At 34.6% G+C, this 17,111-nt stretch overlaps 1 protein-coding gene across 6 annotated transcripts in view; it reads left to right on the top strand.

The window, feature by feature from the left end:
• Window positions 1-17,111, top strand: part of SENP6 (SUMO specific peptidase 6) — a 75,377-nt gene that overhangs the window by 20,205 nt on the left and 38,061 nt on the right. For 4 of the 6 annotated variants that reach the window (XM_065833662.2, XM_065833661.2, XM_071806849.1 and 1 more), the window contains 3 exons: window positions 5,542-5,605; window positions 6,056-6,198; window positions 12,397-12,498. The exons of 1 other annotated variant lie outside the window; for it this stretch is intronic. In XM_065833662.2, coding sequence (XP_065689734.2) covers window positions 5,542-5,605; window positions 6,056-6,198; window positions 12,397-12,498 — 309 coding nt within the window. The remainder of the gene's footprint in view (window positions 1-5,541; window positions 5,606-6,055; window positions 6,199-12,396; window positions 12,499-17,111) is intronic. One more of the 6 variants, XM_065833663.2, reaches the window with a different exon arrangement.

Below are 17,111 nucleotides of genomic sequence, written 5' to 3'. Positions count from 1 at the left end.
TGGCTGGTTTAGTTCCCTGGTCATTTATTTCTTTGTATGTTTGAATTTTGACTGATGCTTAAACTCCGTGTGTGTTGTTTGAATACATGCTTGTCCTTGTGACATTTTATTGTTACTAATATGCTTTCTCGATATTAATGCATCTGTTCCAAAAAAGACTAAAGAATTGTTGAAATAACAACATTTCGTGCATGAAGAATGCATGTTAGCTTTGTTTTTCTTAGATATTTGGAGACTAGGACCTGCAAGTTTTAAAAGGATGCTATGGATCTCTGGTAAAGAGAAATAGAATCCTTTAGTTCAAGTTCAAAAATAATTCTTATATGAACTTTTATCTTGTAATATTCTGCCAAATATTGTGTGCTGGAAGAGAGATAGGAAAATATTAGTAGACACATAACCACCTAGGCTGCAGCAGAAGGCTATGCTGTAATCTTAAAAAAACGTTAAGAAATGTGATGTTTTCGTCATTAAAACATGAGTTCAGGAGTTCACTGAAGTGTGAGGTAAACATTAAACAGAACTGTATCAGAAGTTAAAACCAATTTTTAAAAGGTTCTCAAACTAGGGTCGTTTTAGTTTTCTAAAATTAAACTTGCTTTTTTCTTAGCAATTTTACATCCATTTCTGGTGCACAGTAATATGTTCTAAAGGCAGTACATACAATGGAGTTAGTATTTGCATTTTACTTGAGAAATAAAAATAACTCACATTTGTAAGCATAGCAGCTTTTTTTCTTCTAGTAATTCATTGCTGTTTTCCATCTGTCTGCAGCTGATGTTGACTTAAGAACACAGATGAGATATGCATAGTGTAGTGATGCTAAAGAAAAGTTTAAAAAATTATTATGGACCATATGTTTTATATAATTGTATCTGATTTTAAGATGTTATTTCTGAGTGATTTTTCATTCCTTTCAGATATTCTGTACAATGAACAATTTTGCCTTAGCCAGTATTGAAATTTTATTACCTACTCACATCAGTAATTAGTTTTTATACCTATAAATTATGCAGAATCTTATTTGGAAGTATAGATAAAAGAGTAGTTGAAAATTGATTTAAACTGGGGATCCTGCCTTTTTTGCTTCCCCGTCCTCTGATGCCGTTTCAGGCAACTTCTCGCTTCCTCCAGACTGCTTTATGTTTTAAGCTGCCCACATATTTACTTTTGGTAACACCAGAGGTTTTTTTTGTCTCAATGGCCTTGAAAGCTTTGAGCATTTTCAAATAATGTGTCTACTTTACTTTTCTGATACATTTTTGCTTTGTATAACAAAATACTGACAGAAAGAAATCTTGTGAAAACAGATGATTTGACAGTAAATTGTGCTTTTCTTTCTGAATTCCCTTTACCCTTAGCAGAACATTTCAAAGATTATCAGCTTTAGTTCATGGAATTGTTCCAGCATAAAGCTTTGTGTCCCACAAATATTTTAAGTATACTATGCGATAAGTATGCATTCTGGCAATTATGTGTCATTCTTATTTGTTATGGTGTGCTGATGTTTACTAGCAATGCTTGGAACTTAGTGCATTTCTGCATGGAGAGAGCTGTAAATCTGAAGCAAACATCTGGATACATCTCGTGCTTGTTGTTGAGGCACCAGCATTTCAGTGTTTGACCTTATCACAGCTTTTTACCCTCCTAATGGCAGACGCACAATAGTTTGTTTTGAACTGGCCCAAGAATAACATTCCAGTGCTTAAAGGATTGGCTGTGTTCTTGTATTGTCCCATGAGATCTGTGCTAAGGTTGGTCAGTAGTGGATATCTGTTTGGACTATCTTTCCACAGTGAGATGAGCAAAAAATATGTAGCTGATGACTTCCTACCAAAGCATTTTTAGAGTAGGTAGTTTATTTTAAAAGAAATGCGTTGTTTAACTTATTTGGGGAGTTAGATGAGCTGTCTTGTAATGGTAATGTGAGAAGTAATGAACACAAGAAGAGTAAAGAACTTCTGTAAACTGAAGAAGATTTGGAAAAATAAATTATCACCCAACACAATATATATTTCTTTGAGTGCTGCTGGAATTGATACTCAGCATGAGTTATGGAAATTCAAAATGGGAACTGACAAGTATCTTATCCCAAAGTAAATGCTTGCAGATGCTTGTCAGTCCACTTGAAAGAGTAAAAGTAACATTATTGATGTTTTACAAGATTCGATCTACTTAAGATAGCAATCAAGGTGATAGCAAGTGATGTAAGACTTTTTTTTTGCTTTGTACTTGGAGATCACACAGGATGAGAGGAACCTTTATGTAGAATAGTAGAAAAAAAGACCAGTTTATATTTACTTTCTTTGTAATAGCTCAGTAAATGTGTTTGAAATATGTCTCGATATATGCCCCATAGTGGTTTTGTAAACTGATGGACTCAGTTTGTCTTGTCTGTCATACTGTTTTTTTAAAAATAGTCCAGACTTGGGACTTCCACTGACACTTGTTCAAGAATAGCCTTGTCAAAAAACTGGATACAAATAAATGGGTCTGTCTCATTTACTTGCACTATGGTATAGTTTCTTAAATAACATTTTCTTTCAAAAAGTTTACATTTTTTTAAATTTTCTTTAGGGGGATAAGCTGCTTGTTCACTTGTATTCCTGACTGGGAAAACAGTTACAAGTTGGGTTTTTTAAAATTTCTCTTTACTCTTTTTTCAATTCCTTTTTTCTTTTTATTCTTTTCTCAAGAAACATCCCATATATACATAACTGTTTTATGCTTCTCTTTTGACCTGGTTAGTAAAGCACTATAACCTTTAAATTGATAAAAAACTTTCTGTTCAGAGCCTCAGTTCTTAATTTCTAGCTGTTTTAGCTAAGGTTATTTTTAATACGGTGGCATTGTGCATGATTTGAATAATACCACTGCTTCTCCTCTACCTCTGATACCAGGGCTTTTTTTAATGTGCTGCCTACCACCATGTAATGTAAAATAAAGAATGTACACAGTGCGCTGTGAGGGGAAATATGTCAGCTGCCTGGTTTTATCTGTGAGGGTTTTCAGAAGTAAATTCCAATTGCGTTTGAAACGTGACTGCATCAGTTGGTAGTTGAGAGAAGAATGCTTGCAGCTCATTGGAGTGTAACCTCAGTGATCAACAGAGGTTTAAAGTTTGGGTTGCTTTGAAAAAGTAATTATGAATTGCCCTTTGCAAAGAACTCTGCTTACCTAAATTACTTCTGTGGTTTTTTCTTAATTTTAGTAAGGATTTCACTTTCATTTGTTATAAAATTTTAATTAAAATATTGAAAAGTTAGAATTTATTGTTCTGATGTGAAAATCTCTTTCTCTGGTTCCTTGGCTAAAAGTGGCAAAGTGTGGAGGCATCACCTTCTCCCAGCAAAACTACTGAGGTTTCATTTCAATACTGTTAATATGGTATTGTCTGGTATGTGGGAGTTTGGTATAGTGTTTTTTTTCCCTGTCTATATAAATTGTGTATTTTAAGCAGAGAACTGTAAGCATGTGATACATGAGCAAATAGACATTACTCAGTTGCTATGTATCCTGCTGTCTGAAAAAACAGCCTTTTTGGTACTGGTGCATATACTTTGCATTCGTTAAAATCTAAAAATACTGGTTCTTTAAAAACATCCAATTCCCAAATATTTTTCTAGTCATGTCATCTTAGTTGCATCATGAGACTTGTTCAGTTTGGCTTAAGGATTTTTTTCTGTGTTTTTTCGTTTGTAGTCTGTTACCTTCTCTTTCACTGACCCGAAACGCCTTTGTTCAAATGGTTGCTTTGTGGTGGCATCTTGAAGCCCTAGAAGTATACAAGGGCATTTTGAAAATCATCATGATTTTTGTATGAGCTGGAGCTGAAGGAGGAAAATGTATCTAGAGATGAAAAGATCTCGCTAGGCCAACACAGCTCCATGTACCATAGGCGGCTATTCATGTTTGTGCTGCAATGTTTTATTTATTCTTATAGGATCTGGAAAATTTCTGAAATTCTTAAACTCATTATCTTCTGATGAAGGGTTGAGAAAGCTCGGTGGGCCTCCCTTGAAAGAATTATCTGTCCTGAAAGAGACTTTAAAAAAATATTACAGTATTTTAAAATTTCAATATCCATGGATAGTCTGTACAGAAGTACAACTATACTCTTTTGGTTTTGTGACACTTTACGCTGGAAATTAGCCATGATTCACTACACTGTTTGTTTTACCATTCTGCACCTAGAATTGTTGTGGTCTTTAAACGAAAGGAAAATACAACAGTGCCACTGGCAAAGCGTTGACATTCACAACATTCTTCCCATATCAAAACCAACTGTGCACGCAGTATTATCTCCTCAACTTTCAGGGTCTGCGGTTCTCACCCTACGAGTCAAAAACTTTTCTCTTTTATTTTGCAGAAGAAATATCTGTATTGCTTAAGATGGAGGAATAAATTGTAACATGAAGGGAAATCTTGTGCATGGAAGAAGTTTTTAGGAAATTGGGAGGGGTCGAGTCCTGAGTGGTGACCTTATATATAAAGAATTGAAGTCACTATGTATATTGCAGTCAACATGTCGTACCTGCACCTGAGAAATATTCCACCTTCACCTCCATCGTTGTTTCTATTCTGTAGCTGTTCCTTGGAACTCCTGGCGTAATTGCATGTATTCTTAAGTAATTTCTGCCTGAGTGATCTTAACTAAAAGCCCTAAAATACATGCAGTTACAAGTTGGCTAAAAGTTGTATTATTTTGTTGCAGCCAAGAGAGGAGTAACCATATCAGAATTAATGAGATGGGATTATCTGCAGGTTGCTTCTCCTGGAAGCAAGAATGTGTTAGCCTAATCTCGTTTCTATCAGTATAAATGTAGGATGGGGGTTTTGATGTAAATACTCAAGATTATTTGAGGATAATTGCCTATTACTGAAAAGAGTACATTTTCACAATATCATGGGGTGGGTTTCTTTTTTTTTTATCTTCTTCCCCATTATAATAGTTGAACATAATAGACAGAAGCACTGAAGAAACACATTTTAATGAGCAGTTGAGCCAAACTGAATACAGTACTTTTAGTAAGACATATTTTGACAGTAATTGCTATAGGGTAAAATTAAGTTATATGTGAGTTCTTCTCCTAAAGCATTATGAAGGTTGCAGTTTTAAACCTCATACTTGAATATTAATATGTCTGAACAAACTAAAACTATGGTTTATAGGTTAATTTGATATCTGACTCAATTTATGCATGGGGTTGTATAGGATCTTTCATGTTATCTGTAATGTTGCCATAACAGTATTGAAGGTTCAATAGTATTCTGTATTTTGAATTAATAACATCGTTCTGATTTTGCCTTTTGTGAGATAATTTGACGTATGCTTCAAGTTCAGAAAATACATCTGAATCACTATGTTGCACACTTTGTATTCCTGTTGTTTTGGGCAGATAGAGATATATATATGTGTATGTGATACATTTAAACTTAGAGAGGGAAGGGGAAAAAAAAGCCCTTTGTGTGTTTAAAAAGTTTTACTGGTGCTCTGCTGCATTACAGTGTATGTACTTTTCTCTCCCATACCTTATCTAGTGAGGCAAATCTGCTCAGCATAAGTGACAGTGATGGATCTTTCAGTCTCAGTGAAGAAAGAAAGGTAAGTACTGTTTATCTCATGGAGAAAATATATCTTTAAAGCTTGCTAGATTCTTAAACAATGTTGCATAGTCATCTGTGTGGTATTACAAAATGAAAGTTTGTGTTGATATAGCAACATATGTTCAAACTGTTCATCTGTCTACCCTTAATGTGTGTGTTCCTCTAACTCCTGTCATAGGCAAAAGCCATGCTTTTTGTGTTTTTTGATATATACTGAAATAGCTTACTACTGCAAGATGCTTCAAAATAGTTTGAAAATATTCATATTTTGGTTAGTAAGGAATCCTTGTGAGTAAGGGTGTAGATAGGGTGTATTTTACATGAAATCTCGTATAAAAGCAGTCTGAAAATGAAGCTTAAGTAATATTTACATAAATTTCTTGTAATTTGTATTTTCCTTTTACATTTTATACAACTGTTTTAATATACATGAATTCTCTTGCTACAGTCACTTCGTTGTCGGCCTGGAGCTGTTGGCACCAGTGGTGATTCCTTAAAACCATATGCCAGGCGAGGCAAAGCTGGAGGCTTGAGACTTTTTAGAGGGAACTCAATTGGCCTCAACATGATGGGAAATAGCAAGAAACTGAGGTACTACATTTAGTTTTATGTTTACTTACCTACTTGATCATTGATATAAATCAGTACTAGATAAACAGAACTAGATCATTGAGGTCTTTCCTCTTCCAAAATGTTAAATAGCACATTATTAAAATACCAGTAGATTATTAAAATAGAGCATTCACTGGCATACTTGTCAGTGCATTGCCAGTGTTGTTTGCATGTGCTCTTGTTTCCTCTATACAGTGCTAGCAGATAGAAGAATATTTCTAACATCGCCATCAATAATTTCTTTTTCCATGATTCTGAATTGCCAAGGTTAACTAAGGCTGCATTTTCTGTTTTCTTTACTGCAAGATACCATTTGATTTAGGAGTCATGGGCTATTCCTTTAAAGGATTCAGCAAATACCTCTACTCCTACATGGTAGCTTGAGACTGTCACTTGCATTTAGAGCTGACAGGAACAGTGTTTAAGCATTCAGTGCTGTACTTGTTTGCTACTATTGACCCTAGCTTGTAACAGAGCCATCTCTTTATTTAGTGTGTAATAAAAAGTGATATATTCATGTAACTTTCCCTGGGGTGTTTCATATTGATAAAGTGCACTCACTGAATTTGGTTGCCTTTGCAGGAAGGAAAAGTTCATAAGATAGGTAGCTCTAGTTGGACCAGTCATTGAATATCTAACCGATACTTGGCTGTGTGAAGGATGTCCTCGTCTTCATTTATGCATGCTGATCCGTAGGGCATTGTTGGTTAGGAGACCTGTCTTATCAGAGTTACTTGAGAGAATAAGTTCTCGAAGTTCTATGTGATGTTTGTCCTCTGCTGCTGTTCTGATCTTTGAGCCTGGTGTACAGGGAACAAATACAGAACTGCCAGTCTGGACTGGTGGTCCATCAGTTTGATAGAGAAGAACTACTACAAGAATTGTACATACTTCAGTCAAAATAAGGATTCTTCTTGCCTTTATGTTGTAAGTCTAACCTATTCGCACATATTAATCTATCTCGTTGCATTTCAAAACCTGGATGACTCTTCATCCACTGTCTTAAACCAAATATGATCCATAGCAGTCTAATTTAGTTTTTCTGTAGCTTCTGGATGGTCTTAAATTAATGCATGCTCTTAAAACAAAACAAACACCAAAAAACCTCCATAAAAGAAAACAAAAAAACCAAAACAAAGCAACAACAACCAAAAGCCCCACAAAACAAAACAACAAACCCAGAACAAAACTAACCCCCACAGATCCTGAATTTTCTGATGAAAGAATACCAGTTATGAACATTTTCTTGTTAGGGACTCCTTCTGTAAGGACCACATAAACAATAGTTTAGCGTACTAGGTGAATGATGACTGTTCTTATCCTGCATTCTTTTTCTAGTGGCTTCATTTTGACAAAAACCAGTGGAACTTTCACTGATGAGTAAAATTCTGTATTTGTAATAGTTCAAGTTATTGTTCTTATAAACGACATGCCTTTATTATGTAATGTATGTTTGGAACAGTAACTACAGAATAATAAGTATTATATAGTAGGGTATTCTGAATAAACTTAAGTGTCTGTCTTTAATACTTTTTTTTTTTTTTACCTTTTATTACGTTTCAATAATGAACTTGTCTGAGATGCATGTTTTCTAGCTAAATGTTACATTAGTAAAGACAAAAAAAGACTCGTAAACTTATATGAAAATATTAATCTCTCCCATCTCATCACTGTCTAAAAATTCACCTCTGGCCATGGAGTTTTGTTGTATAGGGTTTGTTCCTATAAACCTAAACCAAAATCACTGCCTTCCCAACATCCAGTGAAACATAAAAGCAAACTCTGCATTCTCTCCACAGGTGTTTCAGACCTGATCAGATCCACAAATCAGACATTTACAAGAACTATTTCGCTGAGCTTTTTGATGAGAGTGCACCTATATTGTGTCTTGTTTTTTGAGGAAGACTGATAGGATGTTACTTGGAACTGAAAAGCTTTTTTTAAATAAAATAGATTTAATAATGGCAGGTATATTTTTTTTTTCATAGGTTAGAATTTAGTCGTTGCACAGGCGTCTGTTATTTTTCAATCCATTCAAGCACTTTGTTGGCAGTTCTTGCGATCTCTGAATACGAATACTTCCATCCTTTTATTTAATTATTTTTACACAAATTAAAACAGTACTTCATTATCCTTGCTTTATGCCCTACAAATGATGTTTTGTGTTTCAGTATTTAATTTTTAGTACACACAGCAGATTTATAAGATTAAATCCAAGTTTCTGGCTTCCTTCTTTTCAAATTGGCTAGTTCTCATGGAATCATTCTGATTACTTACATTCTTTAGGATTCTGTTCGTGGATGTAGACAAATCTGCCAGGACCTCTTTGCTCTGTTTTTGTAGTGAAGAAGCCCATGCATGTACTTGTATTTTTTGAGTAACCTAAACATTTAAAATATGATTCCTTTAATGCTCTGGAAACTAGCATTTTTTCCTGTCTGGCTGTGGGATTTGTACTGAAATCCAACCTTACTACATAATTTTTGTCCCTTTTCTGTTAAAGCAGTCTTGACTTGATTGTATTTGTGTGTTTCTTAAGGTCCAGAAAGATATATGCGTTTATTTTGTTTTTAGGGTAACTAATTGCTGAGAGTTTTTTTAGGTAGTGTAAACATTTAAATCTATTGAAAAATACTTCATTATAAACCTAAGACTTAAGTATGATTTAGAAAATTGAACTAAAAAAATGTGAAATCTGTTGCATGTGTATTACCTTACTTAAAGGTCACATCTTCTACTTTGAAAGCAGACATCCACCTTCTGACTAGTATTGAGCTCATGCTGAATTTAAATGGAAAATATAAGTAGCCACCTTCTTCTTAGTAATCTGTCGTTAATGAAGGAATTTTGTGGGGAATAATGAATGTGTGTGGGCCACTGTGACTGCCCTAAACACTTAGTGTTTGATTAAAACTCACACTACCAACATTATTAAACTCCTTTCAGGTTTGGTCACTAAGTCTGCTTGGAAATGTGATTATCTTGATTTAACACCTTAATTGTGACAGTGTTATATATTTCATAGCACATATGTTACAACAAAATCCCCAAATCAATAAAGATTTGTTATCCAGTCACTGTCTCTAGTGAAGATTGGTGGTGTGTTCACTTTGACAGTGCTTGATAATTATCCTTTCAATAGCTGGATTCTTTAACTAGAGAAAATTCTGAAGGTTGATCGTGCAAGTTAAGCTGCTAGATTCAGTATAGGAAGATGAGATACTTGAGCTGTTCATGGTGACTTTGTGCGCAGAATAGGGATTAAAAACTCTTCAGATCAGTGGGGCTTGATTCAAATTAGTGTTATTGTAGTACAATATTCCCTAGAATTCAGGGAATGAATGACAGGAAGAAGGGATGGGTAAGGACGGTGAGAAGAAATTTTCCCTGTACATCTCCACTTGCGTGTACAAAATTTTAAACCAACTAATAAGTTACCATCTGTTACCTGGTTAAGGAAATCCAGTATAAAACTTTAATTTAATAGCTTTATGGTTGGTCGGTTTGGTTTGGGATTGTTTGTTTGGTTTGGTTTGGTTTTGGTTTTTTAATCATGAGGTCTTACTTTAAATTGCTTTTATCTTCGCTAGTTTTCAGTAAGTTATGTAAAATTTTCTCACATTATTATATCCCTCTTAGATTTATTTTTTTTAATAGTTCATTAAAAATGTTATTTGATGAACAGCAGAATTAATGTAGTCTGTAGTTGTGTCCTGTGTTCCTGAACTGTCATGCTTCCATTGCTTCTAGATCCATCTCTTTGTCCAGTGTAAGATTTCTCTGTCCTTTGCGTTTTGAATCTGTGGTGTTAAGAAGTTTCTAGGATCAGCTGACAGAATGAGATAGTGAACCTTGTTTTCATCAGAGCCTAGACTTTAAATGGTTCTGTGGCTTCTAAGATCAGGTTAGGGAGACATATACTGTTAGTATATTGTAAGTCTTTGAGACTTCTACAACATTTCTTCTTTCAATGAACTTTCTGACCATCACCCTAGTTTTAGTGTTGTATGTTAATTTTCTTGAAACTGTGCAGAGACTTGCAAACCCAGATTTCAGTTTGGTTGTGCCCATTTTGCAACTTTGTAGACCTTTATGATTAAACTTGCTGGTGATTCTGTCTGTACTGAGTATGTTCTATTCAAAGAGCAGGATAATGGAGCAGATTGTATTTTACAGCTGGCCTACTTGGAAGCATATCTGATGCCATATGAACTAGTTAAGTGTGCCATCTAGAACAGTCTGCTTTGATTCAAATCTGATCACCCAGCAGGCTGCGATATTCTATTCCAGCACCTACTGGTGTTTCTCACTATTTGAGTGTGAGGCAGAAAGCAGAAGTGCTGCTTAACAGTTTTTTGTGCTGCGGGAGCACAAGACTTAGAGTTTCCCTGTCATAACAGTTTGGCAAAGTTCAGATTCAACAAATAAAATTATAACACATGAGATAGGTATATTTATAGACTTGCTTGCTTATTTAAACTCTTTAAGTCTTAAACATTTGAGAAGGCATTCCTTCTTTTCTGGTATCTCTTTCAAAGACATTAAACTGGAAGCCAGAGAGGATTTGAGACAGCCTAAAGTATTTAGGGCAAGTGTTTGTCAGCTTTTTATTTCTTAGGTGACAATATTAAACATAAGGTCCACTGTAAATTAGCCTGCATGATGACTGACCAGCTGTAGTTGCATAGGCTTGGTTTGGAATCATGGGACATGAGTGTGTTTACTTTCAAGAGGTTGATGATTGAATGGGACACTATTAGGTTAGTTTTGGAGGAGGTTGAACTGTTAACCCAGAACATTTATGATGTTTCTAAACTTCATGTCCTAGAAAAGAGTCTTACTGTTTGTTTGGTTTTGATAGGTCTTGTTCTGTTATGTGCATGATTATGTCAAGTTGAGGTCGTAACTGTCATCTTGCCATCAGTCAGAAATACTCTGACAGCTTTTAATTTTGACCTCTGATACTTGATATAAGACTCTCGAAAGAGTTTGTAGTGCTAAACTTAAGAGAAATTTAAGCAAGCAAGCAGTTGGCTCACTTTCATCTTTTGGAGGAATGTAAAGGAAGGAATAGGAATCGCATGTCAGCTTTTTGGAGAATTTTGGTACTTCAGTTTTTTTCGTTGTTCATAACAGCACAAACGGCAGGAGCAAAACTTCTGCTGATTAATTCTGAGAAATATTTTAAATCAATCATCTTTTTTGCATCATTTTATTTAGTGCAATTAAAATTTCCATGCAATTTTACAAGGAAAATTTAAGTGTTGTATATCCATAATTTCAAACATTTTGCATTATCTCTGAAAACCTGCATGTTTTTTGAGCATTTCAAATGTAGTATTATGTGTCCTGTCATGGAAGAATGCAGAATAATTGTTAGGGTCTGATGATCTTTGAAGCAGTACTGTATTATTGATCTACTGTATTTTGTATCAGCTTTCACTAGAGAGGATAATGGCAAGTAATGTTCTCTGAAGAATTATTTGTTTTGCATAGTAATGACATTAAAGTGTCAAAAGGCAACAAATGAAGAAACCAAAGAAGTGCTAAAAGACATTGGTGAATATACTATCTTTGTGCAGAGTCTTGGTGAGATATTTGAGCACCTGAGAATCCTTGTCTTTTCTTTTTGAGATGTGTTGTTTGAGTTACCAGCCATCTTACATCCATAAATTTGCTAGTTTTATTTTCCCTTGTGAGTAATAAGGTGAGGGAAATTCCTGAATGTGCACTTCAGTCTGTTCACGTATTGTGTCCTTTAAGTTATATTAAATAAGTTAATATTCTGTATTATTAAAATGTATAGGAGGAATTATAATATTAATAATAGATAGCTATAATGAATTTAAAAGGCAAAGTCTTTCTGCACTGATGGGATTGAGTAAAGGAGAGCTGGTTCAGTGTTTTGGATTGTGATAAAATTATTAAAAATCTTTACCTTTGCTTCCAGGAAAAATAATAAAATTGTGTATTCTTCTGTGTCTGTTTTATTATAGGAATTAATGTCTTTATGCCTATCAGATGATCCCAACAAGTTGTATTACTGATTCAGAAATACTCTGTTGATTTTTGGTTTTGTATGGCTGTTATTGTAAAAGCAGGACACCACAATTTTTAGCTGAGAAAGTGTGCAAATCCATGGGTCTTTTCTTAAACAATTTTTCTGTATGTTTACAGTGAAAATACTCAAAATATGTCTTGTCCCGTAACTGTGGTACATGGTAGACGTTTTCATCATGCACATGCACAAACACCAGTAGTAAAAACAGCAGCCCAAAGGTAAGACTACACTTGTTTCTCCAGATGTTCCCATTGTAAAAAGTTATTTCTGGTTTTGTATGTAATGGTTTTCCTTATGCTATGAAGTGTTTTAAGGAAACATAAGTAACTAACACAGTGCATTCTTGATCATGAGCTTTGATCTTAATTACTAAAGTTTAATAAAACTTACATTTAGGACTTACTATTTCTATAATATTAGAATTTACTAATTTTAAAGCACACTGTAACACATATTCAGTAGGAGGGCACCTGCCAATGTAAATATATTTAGAAGATAGTTTGAAATGGACGAACATGGTATGCAGTAGAAATTTGCATAACTGACAATATTGTCATCAAAAACTAATTCACAGAAACTCCGGCTTGTGTAAAGTCCATCTAAAGATTGTTATCAATCAGTTATTCATATATATTCTGTAAATACAGAATAAAACATAAAAACTGGGACATCTCACAGAAGCAAAGTTTTGCATTTATGTAAATAGCTGTTAGAGTGGATGACTGGAGAGTGGGGAATCTTACTCAGCTGTTCTGAATTAAGCTTAATTGTTTTGAAAACTTAAATTACATCAGACTTCTATAAAATGCAGGTTTTTCAGGTTTTTCTACAGGCTTTTCACACCCAACATGTGTCACAAACATATGAGTTAACCATTGCTTTAAGGAATTTTCTTTCAAAATTTGCCCATTCAAAGCTCTTTTTGTCTATAAATTTCATGGATTTCCACCAGCCCATGTGAGTGCTTCATCCTATTAGCAATTTGAAGCCTCCTCCTTCTGCCCTCTTCTTTCCTCTCTGTTTTTAGTGTAGATTTTTTGGGGTGGTGGGATCATATGTAGGCATCATTCTCTTTTTCTTCCTACTTCCCTCACTTTCATTTGCTACTTTCAGAAAAAAAAAGCCCATATACTAATGTGAATGAATGATGTGATCCAAAAGTGCATTAGGGTAATCTGGTGTCGAAGAAACACACTGAAAAATTGATTGTAGAGTCATGTCCCTGAGGACCTACACCATTGTTGCTTCCTTCCATTTCAAACTGTACTGTCAGTTGTAACTGGAAAATAGCATGGACATTTCCTTCCCCTTAGTAACACTGGATGCAGTGGAGATCTCTCTTTACGTTTCTTCCCACCACTGCAAGGAGAGATGACTAAGGAGGATTCGTGGAACTTTTCCCATGAACTAAACTGAAAGATGAGGTTTGTGCTGCCAGTGTGGTTTACGATGAACCACCTGTGCTCTTTTCTTCTTACATGCACTCCTTTTTAGAATATTTTTGTTCAATGTTCCATTAAGGAATGCATAGAGTATCTCTAAGCGTTCATGCCCTTGCCTTTCACTTTTTTTATTTGTAATTCTGAGGGATTAAATCTTGATCTGCAGTGCTGATTAAAATGACTTGAAATAAGCAAAACCATGTGGGACTGCTGCTTCTTGTAATATTAGTGTATTGATTAAGCTGTAAGATGGTTGTTTGAAACAGCCAGTCAAAATGGATTCACCTAGTTAAATGCCATAGGCTTCTTCAGCATGCAAGAGTCTGCTCCGGAGATAACTTTGAGGGGATGTTAGATTTGCCTGCTTGTCTTTCTCAGCTATGGGACTTGCTTCTTTATAAGCCTACAATGTAATGTGGAGAAAAAAAAAAGTAGCAACTTCTTTGTTTGTGTGACATGCAGAAAGCAAACTAATGCATAATACAAGCAAGCTGAATATTGCATGAAGTAATTGGATAGTAGTCATCTTGAATGTTTCTGAATACGTTTTCGGTTGTTATTGTAGTTAATTTACACGAACAACAGACAAATAACTCTTATGCTAAGAATATTTTAGGAATTTCAAAGGCAGAAAATAGTCATAACAATTCCGAGCCATGTTTTGCTACTGGAAGATGTCAGAATGAATGTGACCTCGTTGACTGAGGGTGTACTTTAGAGAAACTGTGCAAAGGATATTGAATTTTAGTATCTTTTGCCAACTGGCTACTCTTTAAAAGCTTCTAAATCGATTTCCAAGTTTAAAAATTGAAAATTAATAGGACACAACCTCCTGTAATACTACTTTTTTTTTTTTTAATTAACAAAAAGGGGGATCTCAAGACTACTTCATATGGGGAATGGAGCTTTATGAATGAGATGAGAATAGGTGTTAGGAAAAAAAAAAAGAAACCAGAAGAGGACTATTTAAAACTGTTCATGTTACAAAATTCCAGTGCATATAAAGTCAGTAATTTTTTTACATATATTTTTAGTAGTTTGGGATTTTTTTTTTGCTAGTTTTTACTATCTTTAGAAAATAGCTGAGTTTAAAAGGAAATTCTGGTGGTGTTTCCTCAGAAAGGAGTATATGCAGAAAATGTGCGTGGCAAACCAAGAATAAAATTCAATGTAGCTATCATGACAAAGAAAAGCTGCTGGCAGGGAAATTTATTTCTAAGGTGTTGGGGTTTTTTCCAATACTAATTTACAGACAAAACAAAGTTATGTTCTTTTACATTATATGCATTTGTAGAATTGTTTTACGGTGTGGTGATCAATAACAACATAGGGAAAATAGTCTGAACTAACCTAACATATTGTTCTTAAATCTATAGCAGATTATTGAAAGGATAACCAAAAATAAAAACATTAAACTAGTTCTGAGCAGATTGAGTTTCTGGCACTGGCATTACAGATTCTGTTATTTATACTACGTTCTTTGAGTGAGGATGGTATCACATGGGCAAGCTAATTATGAAACTCAGTTGTAATCTCTATGAAGTTGAATTTGGAGCTTGTGTTGTGTACTTTATTTCTCATTTCTTTCTCGGCTTTTTTGCATGTGCATGTTAAGTTAAATTCTGGCTGAATATCTGTTGCACTTATATTTAAAATGCAAGTTTCCAGACAAAATTGGCATTTCAAAATAGTATTTTGATAAATATTATCTATGGTTTTTTCTAGTGGTATCTGAGGATGAAATTAAAATTCATTCACTTCTGATACAACAGATTGTCAGTTATGGCTTAGCCTATTGTTGTAGTTGGTTCAAACTATTTTGCTTGCTCTCATGGATGCATAGTTCTATCTTACGCTATTGACTGATGGTTCTCTAATGCTTGGCATTGGAATAGCATGTATGTACAGCATGTCTAACAAATCTTACGCTTGAGCTGAATGAAGCAATTTATAGGGACACTGCTCGTTGTCTTTCCTGGATCTGTCCAGGTTTCTCATTTCTTAACCTTTCGGAGATGCAAAAGTGAGAATTCTTTTAGATGGATTTTGTTAATACGGGATTTTAAAACAAGCAAGTGAGGCATCTCTTGTAATGACAATGTACAGTATCAGGCATTCTGGATTTTTTTTTCCTGCCTTTAAGTTTCCTTAGCATTAAAGTTTACACTTCTTAACAGTTGGCTTCTTTACAGCACCTGTAAACAGTTAATCCAAGTTACATATTAACTATGCCAAGGATATGAAGATACTGGATGTGGCTCCATACAGACATGGTTTGAATCTGACCGGAGTTATAAACTCACATGTGACTCACACAGACATGGGGTTTAGCATTGACTGATTGCCCCCACCGTAGTCTAAGTGACAATGGTCACATTCAGTTTTGAATTCCTTTTGCTGTCTCCCCAGAACCCAGAGCACCTTGGAGACTGAGTGTATTTTCATACTGCACTCTCTAGGATTATCAGGATTACCTTCTTACCTGGTTTACTTTCAATCCTGCCATTCCTCTGGATAACAGAGAGTTAGTTTGCTCTGTTCTTATGAGCGTTCTGTTTGAGAAAAGGAGAGTGTGTTTATATTACTCTGTAATATTATTACTCTGTTTCATTTGACTGAAGTAAAACAGGAAACAGTTTGAATTTGTTCTGGTTTAGAATAATGTTAGTGTAATGTGTATATGACATAAGTTTGTTAGGCTTTTGATATTTGGGAGGAACAGCCATGCGCATTAAAAGCTTACAGCATTCCATATTACAAGTTTTGAGAAGGCAGGAGAGATAAAGATACTGTTTTCGAGTTGTTGTCATGCTGGTCTTAGTTATATCTATTTTTAGATCAGTCTTGGTATACAAAAGACCTGAGTTGTGAGCACCAGCTACATTCCTTAATGTTAAAGGAGATACTTCTGAAAATTTGTCCCTAATTCTTAAAGATTTTTAGAGTTTATTTTTAGCCAGAAACTCAGGCAGGTTGCTTCTGTTTATCCTTCTCTATCCAGTAGGTGTTTGCATGTGGTCTCCTAAATATTTAAGTAGTGCTTTCTGGTTGTTTTTTTTCTCAATTTAAACACTTCAGTATTTTTGAATAGTTGGAAATTAATTGTTATGTAAATTTGTTTTATCTTTTTTTGCATGGCAATTGGGGATTGGAAATGAGGCTTGATCTTAATTCATGTGTTAGGATTCTGTCATGTCAGGTTCTACATTGCAGTGAGTTGAGATGACCAGATTGAGTTCAGAATTAATCAAATTTACAGATGGAAAAAGAGTAGTATTTGGACCACTGACTGTTGCTATCTGTGAAGTAACATTTGTTTATGCATTTATAATTACTGTTACAAAAATGCTGTGAAAAATAATAATGCTCATTTGAAAACTAGTCCAGTG

Source organism: Patagioenas fasciata, chromosome 3 (genome assembly GCF_037038585.1).
Source record: "Patagioenas fasciata isolate bPatFas1 chromosome 3, bPatFas1.hap1, whole genome shotgun sequence".
In the NCBI taxonomy this organism is placed as follows: Eukaryota; Metazoa; Chordata; class Aves; order Columbiformes; family Columbidae; genus Patagioenas; species Patagioenas fasciata.
The sequence above is the reverse complement of the archived record's forward strand: the minus strand, read 5'-3'. Positions and strand labels throughout refer to the sequence as shown.